We start from the raw sequence: 16,921 nt of genomic DNA on the forward strand, positions 1-16,921 counted from the left end.
AGGGGCCCCCGTGTAAGGAGTGTAGAGGCCCAGCTGCTTCCTCAGCAGGCAGTGAGGGGTCATCTTGCCCTCGGCCTCCCTGTACGCACGTCACCGCCAGCTCCCCTCATCCAGGCCTGTGTCCAAGGACACTGCCTGACGCCTCCTTACCTCTGAGTGGGCCGTCCTCAGGGGTCTCTGGCCCAGAGCACAGCTGGACCAGAATGTCCGGCTCCTGCCAGCCTCCATTGCTCTGCCTTTGCCCAGCATGTTTTCCTGCTTTTAAAGGGGTCTCCCCACTTTAATCCAGCCTAAGCCCCAGTCCGACCACCTCCCAGCACCATCCCGGTGCCCCCAGGCCCCAAGGAGAGGCAAAAGCAAGCTTCCCAGAGTTGTGGGATGAGGGCCTTCATCCAATTTATTTTCTGCAAAGAATCAGAGAAAAAATCTTTTTTCTCTCAAACCTGGGGTTGGAAAATACCCCACTCTTCTGAGATTAAACTGGAGGTAACATGTCTTCATTCCATTTGGGACAAGCGCTGTGCCCTCAAGGGGCTCATTTCTGTCTAGTTTAGCTGCCTTATTAACGGACAATCTTAAAGTCAAGTTGGTCACAAAGATGGTAAATAATAAATTGGGTGAAAATCACACCAGGAAAACTCTTAAGAAATCTGACACTTGAGAAACAAACTGAATAAAAGTCATTTCTGAGGCAAGAGTCTTTTTTATTAATTTTTACTGGAGTTTAGTTGCTTTACAATATCGCTCTAGTTTCTGCCATACAGCAAAGTGAATCAGCTCTGTGTATATGCAGATCCGCTCTTTTCTGGGTTTCCTCCCCATTTAGATGACTACAGAGCAGAGCTATACAGCAGATGCTCACTGGTCACCTGTTTTATACGTGGTAGTGTATATACGTCAGTCCCAAACTCTTGAGGTGAGTGATTTTAAAAAACAGTTTTACAGAAATAGACTCTCCAAGCCTGAATTGAGCGGGCAGAGTTATTACATTGACCTGGTCTGGGTGCTGTGTGTGCGTGGCTACGCTCACACGCATGAACTTTCACACAGCTCCATTCCACACGCTACGAGTTGGTCTTTGTATGTACGAAAGCAATGCTCACGATCAAAGCTGGAACAGTAGGAAGAGGTCAGCAGGGAGCCCGCAGCACCCCGGCCAGCCCCCGTGCGGGCCGCTCTGCAGTGGAGGCCCCGCTGCTAACGGTGGCTGGCGCATCCCAGCGTGAGACGCCACTCCATCGTCTCTTCTGCTGGCAGGCCGCGCCACGGCCACGGGGAGAGCCCGCCTAGGCTCCACGCGGCCCCGCATCGTCCTCTCCAGCAGAGGCTCCAGGAGCACTGTGGTCAGTGCCCCCACCCCTCCTAACAGCCGGAAGGGGGAGTTGCTTTGCTAAATGAAGGATCGTCTTTGTGGTGATTAGCCCGCCTGGACTGTGACGGCAGCCTCGGGACACAGTCCTCGAGCGGGATCAGCAGGCCTCATGTTTCCAACGTGGCGAGGACACGCCCTTCATTGTCACACCAGCGGGCTAGAGTGCTGCATCCCAGGGGCTGTCAGGGCTCCTGGTGTGGGGCGGGGGCCGTGCCTCCTTTCATTTGAGTTTCTGTCATCGTGAAGGCGCTCTTCACTCTTTCAGGGAAAACAAACAAATAAGGGGGCGTCTGGCTTCTGCCACTCACACTGACTCTGGCCCCGGGGCCCCAGCTGCCTCCCTGGAGGTCACCTCTGTGCGGAGTGTGGCAGAGATGGTCTCAAGAACTCCCTGCTCCCCTCGACAGGAGGACAAGGGGAGGGCCAGAGGCCAGCAGTGACCACGAGGGGCCCCAGAGCCCGACCAGAAGCCCAGCCACCGCCCCAGCCCCTGCTCCCACCACTCACCCACCTGCGGGACAGGAGAGCTACTGGCTGTCCTTCTAGAAGCGTCAGACTGGGCTGAGCAGAGCTGCGCGGGGGGGGCCCTGCCTTGGGGAAGGGAGCCTTCATGGTGCCAGGTGGGTCCATTGCAGGAACCAGGGGAAGGTGGCCTGGGGGCTGATCCCAGGAGGCCCTGAACCCGCACAGTGAGAAGCCTGACTGGGGAACTAAACGCCAAGGTCGGCACCTCTTACAACAGGAGAGTTTCGATAAAACCAGCGCCCTTCCTCCGATGATGACCTAACAACACGCAGGAGACAGAGCTTCCTAAAAGTTAAAGTATAAACGCGTGCGCACGTGTGCACTGTGCCTCCACACACGTGTGCTTGTGTGTGTGTGTGCGCACAAGCCTGCGTGTATACACAGATATCTGAAGGTTGGTGGCTTCCAACAAGAAGTGAAGAAAGCCTCTCCCTTTCCAGAATTTGTTTATTATCCGTCACATCTTGGGCTTCTGATGGCCACAGGAATCTGTAATTCACACCCTCCAGGTCTTCAGTAGTTCTTATTTGTAAGTTTAGCCATTAAATTGGCAAACGGGTTAGGAAACCTCAGGGTGGCAATAGCCACCCTGGGTCTTATCTCCAAGCTGGAAACCATAAAAGCAACTTGACAGGTTTGGCTACACAAATTGAAAACTCAAGCATCACCAACAAAACAAACCAAAAGCTGAAACCAAAGTTCAAAGGAAAATGACAAACTGGAAAATAAGCGTGTATATGATGCAGACGGGCTCAACCCTAATGAGGAAAGCGCTGAGCAAGAAAAAGACACGCGCCCCAACAGAAAAATACTTAAAAATGCACACAGAACACATACCGGCAATTTTCCAAACGGCCAACAGTAATATGAAAAGATGCTCTATACCATCAGGAGGTAAAGAGATTAAACTCCAAGTGGAAAGGCTTGTTCTACCTGTGAGATTGCCAGAGACAACGGAGGACTCGAGCCAGCCCCAGAGGGTGGACGGTACTCAGCCGGGCCTTTCCGGAGGGTATTTTGGCCAAAATACAACCCAGTCCTTGGCCCAGCAGTGTCTCTTCTAGGAATTTACCTTTGGGAAAACTGAGCCGGCTTCCAGGGACACATCAGCAAAGATGTTCATCATGGCACTAGTTAAACCTGTGACAACCCAAGCCAAATTATGTGGAGTCCCTAGTTCTGGCTCCTTAGATACTTTTCCCAAACTTTCAGTGATAAAGAAGTATTACTCTCCTAATGGGAAGACAGCGTTTATTAAACAATTTACTGAAGGATTAATTCAATGTTTGCATGGGTTTCTTGACACTTGGCCCCAGGCAGATAAGAAACAGCCCCCTTCTCATCCCTGTAGGAATAAAGCCTCTGATTTGTTTTCTCCTGTCCAGTTTCTGGCACTTTCTAGACAGGAAACAAAACCCAGTTCACCCTGAGAGAGGTCTAGGTCGGGGCCATGGAGGCTGGCACGGGGGGACAGAAGCACAGTGTTAGTCTTCCTTTCAATGTGCCCCTCACACGGGTGAGGGTCCACCCCACCGGCCCCAGGACCCTGAGGGGCAGTGGGACACCCCAGGCCTTGAGTGAAGATCTCTGAGCTGTTAGAAAAATCACTCAAACCCTGAGAGAACTTCAGGGCCACACGGTCAGTGAGGACCAGAGACCACCTGCCTTACTGCTGGGGGGGGTGGGGCAGGGGTCCTAGAAGACAGTGCTCCCTCCCCCTCCCCAAACTGGCCAATGACAGGTGTGTCTTAACAGGCTTTCTCCTGCAGGGACGCCCATGCAGCCAGACCCGGGGTACCCCAGCCTCCACCCGGCCTCCCCAAGGCCAGCCGGCACAGACTCAGGTGCTCAGAGACCCTGAGTGACAGGTGGGCCCTGCCCTGCCCCGCCCTCTGCTGCTCTGGCCCTGGGCTTCCACTGCACAGCAGGCCTGAACCCTGCCACCCAGCTTCCCTGCAGCAGGACTCTTGCCCCTGGGGGGCTGCTTATCCATCCGCGGCCCCTGTTCCTTCTCCCGAGGTGGAGGTGAAGCAGGAAGCGCAGACACAGCGGCATTTGGCAAAGGCAGCTGGAGGCCTGGGCAGCTTTCCTAGAGAGAAGGCTGGACGCGCAGCCCAGAGCTCGGGGTACTGGTAGGGGCGCGGGGGGCGGGTGAGTGGACGCAGAGGAGCCGGCGGCTTCCCGGGGGCCAGACTGGAGCTCTGTGCAGATTCAAGGAACCCCCTCCGCCAGCCCGGAGGAGGAGGGGGGCACGGCGCTAGGCACACAGCGGCGCCGGGCCGGGCAGGAGTTTCCAGTTAGGGCACTGACCACAGGAACAGCACCAGCCCCAAAGCAGCCCATCTGCGCGCCTGGCAGGGGCCCACACCCTCCCGGCCTGAACTTCGCACCCGGGACCGCGGAGGCAGGGCAGTGTCTGCCTACCCTGCCACCGACTCAGCGCCCATCAGTTGGGGGCCCCCGGGGAGAGGGGCCCCGCAGCGCCGGAGGGCCCCGCCTCTGGCCGGGAGCGAACGGGGGTCAGACCTCAAACCGACTACTCACTCCGAGCGCCCCGGCGCACTTCGGGGGCCGGCCGGAGACGGGAGGGGTGGGGCGTCTCCGGAGGCTCGGGCCGCCTCCAGGCGGGGCCGGCGAGGGGCGCGGGGCGCGGGCGCCGGGCGGGCGCGGGGGCGGCGCGCGGCTCCTGCGGCTCCTCCGCGGCGCGGCCGGCAGGTGGGCGCGCGCTCGCCGGGCGGGGGTCCGGCCGGGCCGCGCGCCTCCCCCGGAACTCGGCCGTGCCATTCCCATGATGCCCAGCCACCGGGCACGGCTTCCGGAGCGCGGCCGCCGCCGCCCCGCCGCCGCCGGTAGGTCCGGGGATGGGGCTCCGGGGCCGCCCCGCCCTGCGCGCGCCCCGCCCTCCCGCGCGCCCCCGGCGCCCACAGCCCGCCCCTCGGTCTGGGACCCCGCCGCCTCCCCGGGACCGACGCGGGCGAGGGCTGGGGGCCGGCGCAGGGCCGAGTGGGCGGCGGGGGCCGGGCCGGAGGGCGGGCGCGCAGGCCGCACCGCGGCGCCAGGCCGCCGGGGAAGGGGCCGCCGCGGGCGGCGTGGACTCGGCCAGGGCCGGCTAGTCACCCAACCGCGAGGCCGGGGGTCGCGGCCCCAGAGGCAGCTCCTGGTCAGGGCCCCCGTCAGCGCGCGCCCGCGTTCCTCGAAGCCGGCTGGGCGCGGGGCCCAGGTGAGGCCAGGTGAGGGCCGGCGGCGGGGGTGCCCCGCGCTCAGCCCTCCCGCAGAGATTGCGCCCCGCGTCCCGCCCCACGCAGCTTCCGGGAGGGTCCCCCCCGGCTTCCCGTCCAGCCCCTCGCCCCCAAACCACGGAGCCCAGAATATAAAGCCGGGGTGCAGCCCAACCCCTCCCTGCTGGAGGACCGGGTCGCTGCTCCGGGCGCAGGGATGCCTCCTGGCAGAGGCCGCGCTGGGGGTGAGCGCCCCCAGGCCGGGAGCAAAGGGCGGGCAGGGCCAGCCGAGGGTCTCGCCTTTCCTGCGGCCCGCCAGGCACAGACCGCGGCCATGCAGCTTTGCTTGGAGCCGTCCTTGCTGTGTTGTCAAGCCTCGCCTTCTGGCAAGCCCGGCCGAAATTCCAGCCCACGCCCACTTCAGGCCGGCAATCTGGAGAGGCCCTCCTGGGCTTTGTACCCTGACCCTCAGCTCCCTACCCTAGGGGACCAGCCAGGGGTGCACAGCTTGTGGGGAACCCAGAGCTGTGCTGGGCATCCGTGCAGGGATCCAGGCTTGTCTGGGGATAAGCATTAGTGAGGTTGTGCCCTCCTGGAGACAGGAGGTGTACAGAGAGGCCTAGGGCCCCCCTGCAAGGTTCAGACTCTGGCACCACGCGGCTTTGGGGCCCCCACAGTCACCCTCCAGACCTGGTTCTGGGGCTCTTGGAGTGCAGGCTGGCAGTCTGACAAAGTGGGAGCCCCCTGGCTTCAGCCCGCAGTCCCCCAAAGTACAGTTGAGGAGAGTTTTCCAGAATGATTCATCTTATGTAGACCATTGTTTTAAAGCCACACGCCAAGTTGTCGCTGGAGACACCCTCTGAATTTTTAACCTCATTCTTGGGCTAGATAATCTTGACAGTTCAGAAAACCACTCCCTGGGAGTCCGAACTTGAGACAGCATTTAGAAGCAGTGGCCACGGTCAAGGTGAGGAGTGGAGAGGAGCGTTTTTCTGCCCCGCGCTCTCTGTTGCCTGGAGTAGACGTCACTGCAGCCCAGCTCCGGGATCCATCCCCAGGCCGCTCCTTCAGACGGCACTGCTGTTCAGCCAGCTAACATTCCTGATCTAGGCTCTTGAGAAGGCCCATGGGAATGTCTTGTGTGCTGTGTTATTTCACCAGGGCAGCTTGAATAATGACCACAGTGAGGTGGGCACGGCCGGGTGGAAGAGCCCTCCCCCTCAGCGTTGTTGGCCCCCACTGTCCTTAGCAGGGGATCTCCTTGGAGGGTGGTGTTGCGGAAAAGACCACCTGCTGTCGTGGGGGCTCCATATGAGGACTTTGAAGTGGCTTCTCACGTCCCCAGCTATGCATGTCCTGGTACATCAGACCAATGGCTCAGGGGAGTTGGAACGATTAATTGTGGTTAACTGTATTTGGCCTCAGGGTAAGTTCTTCCAAAATTGAATTTCGAGCCCTTAAATTAATGCACTTTATTTCCCCCCAAATAGTTACCAGCTATAGTTTCAGCCTCTGAACTAAGTCTCTGATTCTCTTTAATCCTGACAGTCAAAAGTCTGTTTAAAAAGTGGGCCCAAGATGCTACAGAGTACACGTAGGGAGATGAAGACCCAGTCCTTGGACCGTTCTGCCAACGTTACACTGAACCTGGACTTGAAGAGAATCACAGGTAATTGTAGCAAATTCTTTGACGTTGAAGTTTCACTTTTTGAGCGTAAATATCCATAGCAAAGGACTTCCTTCTGAATTGGCCACACCCTCTGGTTAATCGCTGGTCACACCTGTTTGGGCACGTCTGTGCCTAGGTGGCCAGGCCAGGCTTTCTTGGAAAGGGCTGTGGTATGTAAACACGGGATTCTGTGCTCGTCGGGAAGAAAGCTCCTCAGGGAGAAGGATCTGCAGGGAAGCAAAGCAAACACCCGGGCCACTTCCGGCCACCCCCACCCCCAGGCTCCCAGGCAGCAACGGCCTTTCCCAGCACCATTTGGGGTTGGAACTCAATTTCCCTGCTTCCAGGAGCGCTGCCAAGCTCTCCTCTTGACTCTTGGTCGCTTTGCGTCCCAGTTTGTGGGGGGTCAGGAGAGGTCGGAGAGACGTGTTCAGAATTGACAGTTAATGGTGTATTTTGCGTCTTTCTAATCCGCTGTGTACAACCTGCGCTATGTCTCCTCCATGGTGGTGGTCCCAGACCTCCAGTGTAAAGGCCTCTGGGAGCAAGTCCTCACTGTGTTCCCAAGGGCAGCCCAGCGGTTCTGCCGGCCCAGCCACGTTTGGACTGAGATGCAGAAAGCAGAGAAGCCACACAGCGTGAGGAAGGGCACGTGACTGGGGCAGTGTCTGTGCTAATTACATGCAAATAGTCATACGGTCCCCTGAGATCATCCGGCAAATACACACTCAACCTTTTCCAATAAAAAGGCTTTTGTGTAAATAACTCTCCAAAGGTGTTAGGTGCTCACATCATGTAACTTCTCTTTTCAGGAGCTGCTAGTTTGTGTCAAGAGCCAACCAACCCGAGATGTGCCGCTGAGCCTGACTCCCAGTAGTCGACAGTTCCACCCGCCCAGAGGTTTTGCGCCTTCGTCCCGTCGCCCCCTCTTGACGACTTCGGAAGGTAAACCCCGCGTCTGCTCCTTCGCCGGAGAAGATGGACAGAGGGATGACGGAAGAAGGACACGCGTGTCAGCTTCCACGAGCTCGGCCCAGGGGACTTGGAAGCACTTTCTCATGAGTCTCCTCGGCCACCCGCCCTGTACAGCCGAGAAAGTTGAGGCCGGGGGGCCCGCGGCTGGCCGGACCTTCGCCAGGCCTACGGCTCCCACGCGACCTGACCCGGGGCACCCGCCCGGCGTGCCCCCCCACAGGATGTGAAGCGGGCAGAGAAGCAAAGCCCCGCCTCTGCACACCGCCCGCTAGGATGTTTCTCATGAACGCACCTCCTGTGCTGGCCCTGCGGTCCGCGTGGGAGGCCTTCGGCCCGCCGGGGAGCTGTAGGTTTCCCCGATGCTTCTCGGAGCCCAGAGAGGGCGTCTCGAGAGCGGCGGCGAGCGCCCAGGTGCAGATGGCCATCAGCAGGCTTCAGGGCGACGGGGCAGCCCTGGGCATGAGCGGCGACCATGCCCGGCCGGGAAGCCAGAGGGCGGAGAGGGGCCGGGGCTCCCTGCCGACTGCCAGCCCCACCTTTGCGGCCTGTGGTCTTGCCGCAGGTCTTGATCCCAAGCTGGAGGAGGAGGAGGCCTCCAATTGCCGGCCTCTGGTGCCGGATTCAGACAGCGACGACTCGGTGGACCGGGACATCGAGGAAGCCATCCAGGAGTACCTGAGGGCCAAGAGTGGGGCCGCCCCGCCGCCTGCAGCCGGGGACGCGGCCCGTCGCTGCAGACCAGAGCCACCTCTGAGCTGCGCCCCAGCCGCCCCGTGTCCCCCAAACCCTGCAGCTGGCCCCAGCCCTGTCCAGGGCTCCGCCTCCCCGCTCAGCGTGAGCAGTGACGACTCCTTCGAACAGAGCATCCAGGCAGAGATCGAACAGTTCCTGAGCGAGAAGAGGCTGCACGAGACCCAGAAAGGTGACCTCCCTGCCGACAGAAAGGCAGACCCCGGTGACAGCTTGGCCAGAGCGACCTGCAGGCCCGGCAGAGAGCAACTGCTGAAGGCACCGCAGCAGGACCTGCCGGGCACCGGCAAGGAGTTCATCTTCCGGAAGCTGCCCAGGTCAGCGAAGCCCAGCACACTGCCCAGAGGCCTCAGGTGCAAGGTCGCCGCCGAGCCGGCTGCTGCTGCCACCGCGGGGCCCCCTGCAGAGGCTGCACCCGGTAAAGGCAGGGTCCGCAGGGGCGCAGGCTCCGCACGGAAGGGCAGGCAGCCGAGGAGCGTGGCCCTGGTGCACGAGGAGCCCGACTCGAGCAGCGACGACGGCATCGAGGAAGCCATCCGGCTGTACCAGCGGGAGCGGCGGAGGGAGGCCCGGGGCCACCAGGGGCCCCTGCCAACGGAGGAGAAGGGGCCCGTGGTCCCTGCTCACAGCCTGAGGGGCCTCTGGCCAGAGGCCCTCAGCAAAACCCCTGGCAAGAAGAAGCCAGCGGCCCCCAAGGCCACGGAACGCGGCCCGGACCCTGAGCACCCGCCCAGGCCCCCCAGGGAAACCACAGCTCCCGTGCCTCCGGGGAGCGCGGCTGCTGAGAGCCTGGGCGTGGACGGGTCCCCACGCCGGGCAGACACGTCTGCTGAGCTGATGTGCGCCGAGGCCATCCTGGACATCTCCAAGACCATCCTGCCAGCCGCCGTGGATGGTGGGGAAAGGCCCCCACCCGCCAGCCCGCTGCGCCAGGGCCTGGACGGGCCTGCCCGCCCCGACGGCGCCAGCAGCTCAGTGGACAGCGACGACAGCATTGAGCGGGAGATCCGGACGTTCCTGGCCCTGAGGGCGCAGCCGGGGGGCCCACTGCCCCGCACGGAGACCCGTGCCCGGCCTGCCCGCAGCCCGCCACTGCCGCCCAGCCTCAGCGCCCCAGCCCCCGACACTCCAGACCCATCCCCGGGCTGCAGGAGGCGGCGCAGCAGGATGCCGTGCATGCCCAGGCGGCCCAGAGACACGGCCGAGACGCAGGACGCCCAGGACGCCGAGCGCGGCCGGGGCCGGGTGCAGCCTGGCCAGGGGCGAGCCCCCGAGACCCCCAGAAGGGAGAGCGAGAGCCGTGGGCCGCCTCTCCCCTTCAAGACGGGCGGACCGGGCGAGGAGCTCGGGGCCCCGGACCCGCTTGGAGCCGCACTGCCAGGCCCCAGGCAGACGGCCGAGGGGAGGCGTGGGGACACACAGGTGAGCTCTGAGGAGAAGAGCAGCTCGCTGGACAGTGACGAGGACCTGGACACGGCCATCAAGGACCTGCTGCGCTCCAAGCGGCGGCTCCGGAAGCGGTACAGAGACCCCCGGGCCGGCTGCAAGAAGAGGGTCCGCTTCAGCACCACAGAGACGCAGTTCCTGGACAAACTGGGGGGCCTCCAGAAAGACTGGAGAGACCGAAGCCCCCACCTGCTGAAAAGCTGTCTCTCCAAGTCCAGAAGAGACAGCAGGGAGACCGCGGGGAGACCCCCGCACATCCCCAGCCAGGAAACATCAAGGGCAAAGGCGGACGGCTCAGGGCTGGAGGACGCGCCCCCGGGCCCCTCAGCGCCCTGGACCCGGGGCAGGGCCGCGCCCAGGGGCCTGTTCTGCAGGGAGTGGGAAGCCCGCGAGCCGCCCGGTGCCACCGGAAGCCCCAGCTCCGTGTCCGGCGACAGCAGCCCCGTAGACAGCGACGACAGCATTGAGCGGGAGATCAGGAGGTTTTTGGCCGAAAAGGCCAAGCAGCCCGTGAGCGGATCAGAAATTCCAGGAGCGGGCCCAGCCACCCTGGGAACGCCGACTGGGGCCAGGCCGCAGCTCCCGGGCCGGAAAGCACCGCCCCCCGGCCCAGCTACCCAGCCAGGCATGTGCACACGGAGCCAGAGGGTCAGGGGGGGCCCGCAGCCAGGGGCCGAGGGACCCCGGGGGCCAGGAAGAGCCCTCGCTGCAGGCGGGGGGAGCAGTCCGCACCCTGAGCAGCCCTGCCCCCCAGCCACCCTGGCCCGGTGCGAGGTGGTGCCTCCCAGGAGCACCAGCGGGCCTGCCCCTGCCAAAGGGCCGCCAGCTCCCAGGAGAAACGTCTGTGCCCCCAGAGACCCGGGCCCCAGGGGGCCCGAGGGGGTCGCAGGAGAGGGCACGTTCAGCCAGCTCCCGAGCCGCGCAGAGGCTGGTGCCCGGGCAGAGGGCCGCAGCTCACTGGCACGGACCCCGGGCTCCGAGCGGGACGGGGTGTCCCGGGCCGGCCTCGCCCTGCCCTGGCCCGACCTCAGCCCCCAGAGCCGGCTGCAGAGCACCTGGGTACTGGGCCCGGAAGGCAGGGATGGGGCTGCGTGGAGAGGGGGCCTCAGCGGCCAGAGGGAGAAGGGGCCGGGGAGCCAGGCCCGGGGCTCACCCAGCCTCGCCACAGACCCCCGGAGGGGCCTGCCCTTCGCCGGCTTCTCGCCGCTGCGCTCCACGCAGCTGTTCCATTTCGGGAAAAGCGTGCCCTGGGGCACCAAGCAGGCCGGCCTCTTCAGCCCCAGCCTGGGTCTGCCGCTGCAGGGCCCATCCTTCTCGGCCTTCCGGGAGGCCCAGGCCACCCGCAGCCCGGTGTTTGGAAGCCCGCGCCTGCTGGTGAAGGAAGGCGACCGCTGGCCTTGCAGGAAGCCCCGGGCAGGGCTCAGCCTGTCCGACAGGAGGGGGTCGGGGCCGGAAGAGAGTGTCCTGGACCTGCGGTTCGGGCGCAGGGGGCTGGACAGAGACGACGAGGAGCCGGAGGCCTTGGGCAGCGATGCCAGCGAGCTCAGCGACACGTCAGTGGAGGAGGGCGGCGGGCCCACGGCTCAGGGCCCGGTGCTGCAACTGTGAGCTCGGCGTGCACACGTGACCCACATCCACGCTCCTGATGGAACAGGGGCCCTGGAGGCCCCTGTGCAGCCTGTACATTTGTACACTAACGTGAAACCGTGTTTTTATTTAACAGAAGTGTCCTGGTAAATATGATTTTTGTAGCCTTTTTTGTAAATTATTTAAAGTGCTGTAAAAACTATTTTTGGTGAACGCCGTGGTTGGATCCTGCAGGGCGTTCCTCGCAGCGGTTTTCCGTGGTCTCCGCACAAGTCTTGGATCAGCGGACGTTCGGTTCCGCACATCCCCGTGCTTGGCGCTGACCGCTGGTGGGCACGGCCTGCTGCAACCCAATGCCAGCCTCGGGAAGGCAGCAGCCGGAGCCCTGCCCGAGATTCACCAGACACCGCAGCAGTCCCTGTCAGGGTGCTGCCGGGCAGCACTTCTCACATGAAAGAGCCCCCGCCTCCCCCACGGAGGCCCAACGGGGTCCTCAAGCAGAAAAGCGTTTCAAAGCACAAAGGCCGGCGAGCAAACCAGCCACCCGGGGCGCACATGGAGACCCCCAGTGAGACCGCCAGCCGGCCGTTCACACCTGGAGCCTCTGTTGTTCAGCGTCCAGGCCTCCTCAGTTCTGACACGAGTCCACCAGCTCAGTATACCACTTTTTATGCGGAAGCTGCCGTCCTTCACGTTTAATCACAGCTCCGGCCGGTCTCAGCCAGCCCGTGTGTTTCCAGTGTCCTCACCCTCATCGGTGCCCACGGAGCGGCTGGTGCCCGGAGTCCTGAGGACCGAGCCCCATGCCTGCTGGGGGCTGGGCGGGTTGGGGGTGGGCTCTGGCAGGGGGCCGGCGCGCCCGTCCTTCCCGCGTTCTCTGTGTGTCTGCCTGGCGGTGCCGCGCACAGCTGGGACGAGCCTGGTGCCCTGTGCCTTCTGCTTCACAGCTGCGGCGGAGCCCACAGCCGAGCATGGACGTTCACACACCGTTGTCCAGCGAACTTTCAGCGGCCACCCGAGTGTCACGGCTCATCGGTGCAGCTGCGGTGGGCCTGGGGCGAGGTTTAAGTTGCAGCTGAAGTTGGCCGTTATTCTAACGTGCAAGTGAATTTTCACAGGTCGTGCCCCCGCCCTGGGTCTCAGCGGGAATACCAACTGGGGACATGTGCAGCACCTACAATGTCCGGGGTCAGACGCTGTGATGAGCAGCCCTGTGGATCCCATGACCCCCTGGTGCCCGCGTGGTGTGCATCTGATGTTTCCATTGGCAAATATTCATTCACTGAAGTGCTTCCCAGGAAATCAACTCATTAATCCATGCTTTAAATTGTATTTAATTTTAAAGGAGTGCTTTTAACACTTGACAACAAAAATCAGCTTGTTTTGTATATATGAACTGGGTTTTTTTAATGCTAATAAATCAAGCGCTGCTCACACCTCAACTGATGTGGTCTGTCCTCTGCAGAGTGGCCTTTGCAGGATGTGGACGTGAGGACCCAGTGTCCAGGACCTGCCGGGCTTCCACCCTTGCCATCGAGGACTGAGCCGTGGGCACCTCTCTGCTCCTGGCCCCATCGCCGCCCCCCAGGCCCTTCCCACCTTCCTCTGCCCCCGCCTCCCCCTCCCTGTTCTGGCTGCTTCCTGGGCAGTGCAGGCCATGCCTGGTTTTGACAAACTGGACATAGCCGTGATAGCGTGGGCCCATCCTTGGATTGCCCACAAGCCAGGCTGCATAAAAGCTCTTGTTTTCCCACCCTTCCCCCCCTCCACTGACATGGTCAACTCTGGCGCACCCTGGGGCCAAGGTGGTTAGTCCCCTGCAGCCTGTCTGCAAAGGGGGCTGGAGTGGCACTTGCCTGGTGGAACCCAGCTGCCAGTGCAGGGGACACGGGTTTGAGCCCGCATGCCTAGAGCCTGTGCCTCCCATTAAGAGAAACCACAGAAACGGGAGGCCCACGCGCCACAACTCGAGAAAGCCTGCACACAACAACGCGGGCCCAGCACAGCCAAAACCAATCGATTTCTTTCAAGAGGGGAGCTGCAGTGGCGGCGGGAGCATGTCTGAGGAGGGACGGCTTCATCCGCAGCCCCAGTCCAGCTCCCCCGCTGGTCCCAGCCCCACCGCGCGTCCGCGGGTCACAGCGCTCCGGGCGGCCAATGCACCCCCACCTGTAGGAAGAGGCTGGGAGGGCGTGTGGCCAGAGCAAGCCGAAAGTACCGAGACCTGCAGAGGAGGGCTTCCCTGGTGGCCCAGTGGTCGCCAATCTGCCTGCCAGTGCGGGGGACACAGGTCCACTCCCTGGTCGGGCGGGATCCCACCTGTCATGGAGCAACTAAGCCCGGATTCCACAGCTACTGAGCCTGAGCTCTGGAGCCCGGGAACCGCAACGACTGAAGCCCGAGCGCCCTAGAGCCGGTGCTCAGCAGCAGAAGCCGCACACGGCAAGGAGAGGGCGGCCCCTGCACCCTGCAACTGGAGAAAAGCCTGCACAGCAACCAAGACCGGCCACAGCCAGAAAGAAATGATTTTTTAAAAAGGGGTGGGGACGTACAGTAAGTCCGACCCAAAGGGCCCCTCTCGCTTCCCAGTGAAGGGAGGTCGCTGGATGCTGGGGCCACAGGTTCACTCCCCTTAACACAAAGAAGGGGGAGAGACCCGATTTTGGAGGTGTCTGCTGCTCCGGGTTTCTGCAAGAACCACCCCATGTCAGAAGCCCTAACAGCAGGAATCGGGTGGGAGGAGGGGAGAGCCCTGGGGGTGAGCATCCGATGCTCACCACCCGCGTGTCCACACAGAGGTCGGGGTCTTCCTCGAGAGAAGTTGCTCCTGACTTTGTCACTCAGAATCCGAGTTGTCGACAGGTTTACCCAGGCACTGAGTTTAGTTGTTCTTTTTAATTACTGTTGCTATTTTGGCTCTGCTGGGTCTCCCTTGCTGCGCACGGGCTTCTCTGGTGGGGGCGAGCGGGGTCTCCCCTTGGTCACAGAGCTCAGGACCCTCGCTACGGTGGCCTCTCCTGCCGTGGAGCCGGGCTCCAGGCATGCCGGCTCAGCCACTGCATCTCTGGGCTTAGATGCTCCGTGGAGTGTGGGATCCTCCTGAACTGGGGATCAGCCCTTGTGCCCTGCACTGGCGGGCAGATTCTTAACCACGAGACCGCCAGGGACGCCGCAGATACTCAGTTTAAATACCAGCACTTTATCTGCTCATGTAAAAAGCACTGCCACCTTGACCCCACCCCTTCCTCAAAATTAACGTTAGGGCCGGTGTAGACGGGGAGAAACAGCAACCAAGCCCACCCTCGCTGTCTGCAGACCACCTCCAGGGCAGCACCAGACAAGGCTGCCGGGGACGGAAACACATTATTTCTATTTCGAATCTTTGAGATCTCTGGTGTTTTGTGTGCTGGACAGAGGGATTTGTCTTCCCAACATCAACATATTTTACTATGTACTTGAAACCATTTATTCTAATTAACTGTAAATAAAAGGTGAAATATCACTGAAGAAAAATAGGGAAACAAATGAAAACACACTTTTAGAGTAAGAAGTTCCTAGTTTTAGGCCGACTCAGCAGCTAAATTAAGCGATGAGCAAAGTGCTGTGAAACTGTCAACATTGCATGTAAGAGTGGAGCAGGGAGGCCCGATGCAGCATCTCGTGACTGGAGACAGGGTTCCTCTATGGCCATGCAGTTAATGTGATAATCAGTGGAAACTGGTGTTTGCTACCCTAAGTGTTTCGATCGCCTTTCCCGTAATTGCTCTGATTGGATTTAAGATTTTGAAAGATCTCGGCACCACGGTCAGAAGAGTGATGGGTGTGATTTTCTTCCCATTTTTCAACCAGCCACTCCGTGTGCTGTTACCCGGGCAGAAGGCACGGTCTTGTGCCGAAAGATTAGCCTGTCGATCCAAAGTCTTTTCCCTTCCCCCAGCACATAAAGACTGCAGTATGGTCTGTGGTCGCAGAGTCGGACACGACTGAGTGACTAAAAGGACAAATTTCATGATAATCACTGGAGTTCCTGCATGACTCGTGCAAACACTAGGAAGTCAGGGCGGGTCTATGGGGTCTGACGCTGATGACCTCGTCCCTCCCAGGACCCTCCCCCACCACCACCAAGGCGGGGGCCCAGGGCAGCCCCTCGGGGCCCTAATTCCCCATCCACAGAGGGAGGTGGAGTAAGACCTGCTGCAGGCACGAGGGCCGATGAGGCGACCCCTTCGAAGCCCTTTGAAGACCGTGAGCACACGGGTGGGGGACGCGGGGCCGACGGCGTCTGGCAGGGGCCCGGCCCCAAGAGGGCGCGGGGACTGGGAGCCTGTGCCAGAGGCGGTGGGTGGCTTCTCAGGAAGACGGGTGTGTGTGTGATACAGAAGGTATTTCTGTCGTCCACCTTTCCAGACATTTATTCAACATACAAGAGTCTAACTTCCCATTAACTCATTAGCAACTGGTACAGAAACACTGGTGAGCGGCTATGAGAATTAATGAAAGCACTTCGCTGCCTGACTCTGATGCCGGAACTAGCTCACTGAAGCTCACGGGCGCACTGGCACCTGCTGTTTGTGGACGTCGGCGCGACCTGCCGGCCCAGCCTGGGCCCTGACCGTTGCGCGCGGTCCCGCCCCGGAGCGCACTGCTCACGGTCAAGGCTGCGGGGCAGACAGTCCCGGGGCCTGACAGCCGCGGCCGCCCTGAGGACTCCGCGTTTCTGGCCAGTGCAGAGGAGGCGGTGCTTCTCTTCTGTTGAGTTTCAAAACGACTGATGATGTATCCTTTTTTATCCCCCCTTTTGTATTTCAATAGAGGTAGAATGCAAAAGCATTCTGAGTGTTTTGGTACTTTTAGTGACAAGCTGTGAAAAATGCATTTTCAGTTTGATGCCTGGAGCCTGTGCTGGTTTTCCAGCAAAGGAAAAGGACAGGACCTATCAGTAGATCCTGGCTCCGGCCTCAGCTTTGTATCACTTCTATTAAAGGGACGGATTTTCTCTAGAAACCGTTTCCATCGCAAACGGAACCTTAAGAATGTTGCTGAAATGTTTACTTTTGCTTCACAAACTTTTTAATGAAGAGATAACCGGCCTTGGTATTTCATTTCCTCCCAAATTAATACGTGAGTAAAAACTCTCTTTGGATAAAAACCTCGGTAAACAAGCAGCGTCAACAGCCTCTAACCATTTCGTCTCTCCGGTCCCAGCACCTCCCAGGGTTCCTGCAGTAAGTGGTCCAAGGGAAGCGGGACTGATGTCTAGAACGTACATTCTGTCGGAGAAAATGGTTTTAACGTTTAGTTGTGCGGCTGCTTCGGGCCTTGGTTCTGGCGGGGTGTTCGCAGAGCTTGTAGTTGTGCTGAGTGGGCTCCAGGGTCGGG

The 16,921-nt window shown here is 60.9% G+C and overlaps 2 protein-coding genes across 8 annotated transcripts; one reads left to right on the forward strand and one right to left on the reverse strand.

The window, feature by feature from the left end:
* Positions 1-674: 674 nt before the first annotated feature.
* On the reverse strand, positions 675-5,451 carry LOC112578241 (translation initiation factor IF-2-like). The gene is made up of 4 exons (XM_025262484.3): positions 5,443-5,451; positions 4,442-5,006; positions 2,970-3,037; positions 675-1,630 (listed from the first exon to the last, which is right to left on the reverse strand). Exons 1-4 carry the CDS (start codon positions 5,449-5,451, stop codon positions 1,517-1,519), a joined length of 756 nt encoding a protein of 251 aa, XP_025118269.3. The 3' UTR covers positions 675-1,516.
* On the forward strand, positions 4,610-12,984 carry PPP1R26 (protein phosphatase 1 regulatory subunit 26). 7 transcript variants are annotated; one of them, XM_044926545.1, is made up of 4 exons: positions 4,641-4,746; positions 6,365-6,541; positions 6,664-6,784; positions 7,597-12,984. In XM_044926545.1, the coding sequence occupies exon 4, from the start codon at positions 8,033-8,035 to the stop codon at positions 11,561-11,563; it is 3,531 nt and encodes a 1,176-aa protein (XP_044782480.1). In that variant the 5' UTR covers positions 4,641-4,746; positions 6,365-6,541; positions 6,664-6,784; positions 7,597-8,032; the 3' UTR covers positions 11,564-12,984. The 7 variants fall into 7 exon arrangements, with proteins under 7 accessions (XP_025118021.2, XP_044782480.1, XP_044782482.1 ...); XM_044926547.1 differs by lacking the exons at positions 4,641-4,746; positions 6,365-6,541 and adding exons at positions 4,909-5,127; positions 6,004-6,082; XM_025262236.2 differs by lacking the exon at positions 6,365-6,541 and having other exon boundaries at positions 4,610-4,746.
* Positions 12,985-16,921: the final 3,937 nt, after the last annotated feature.

Source organism: Bubalus bubalis, chromosome 12 (genome assembly GCF_019923935.1).
Source record: "Bubalus bubalis isolate 160015118507 breed Murrah chromosome 12, NDDB_SH_1, whole genome shotgun sequence".
Taxonomy (NCBI): domain Eukaryota; kingdom Metazoa; phylum Chordata; class Mammalia; order Artiodactyla; family Bovidae; genus Bubalus; species Bubalus bubalis.

Coding starts and splice junctions, on each gene's coding strand:
- LOC112578241 (XM_025262484.3), bottom strand. Junction 3,038..4,441: donor AGTGCGCCGGGGCGCTCGGA/GTGAGTAGTCGG, acceptor GGGTTGTCACAG/GTTTAACTAGTGCCATGATG. Junction 1,631..2,969: donor CCGGCTCAGTTTTCCCAAAG/GTAAATTCCTAG, acceptor TTTCCCTGAAAG/AGTGAAGAGCGCCTTCACGA.
- PPP1R26 (XM_025262236.2), top strand. CDS start 8,033: ATGTTTCTCATGAACGCACCTCCTGTGCTGGCCCTGCGGTCCGCGTGG.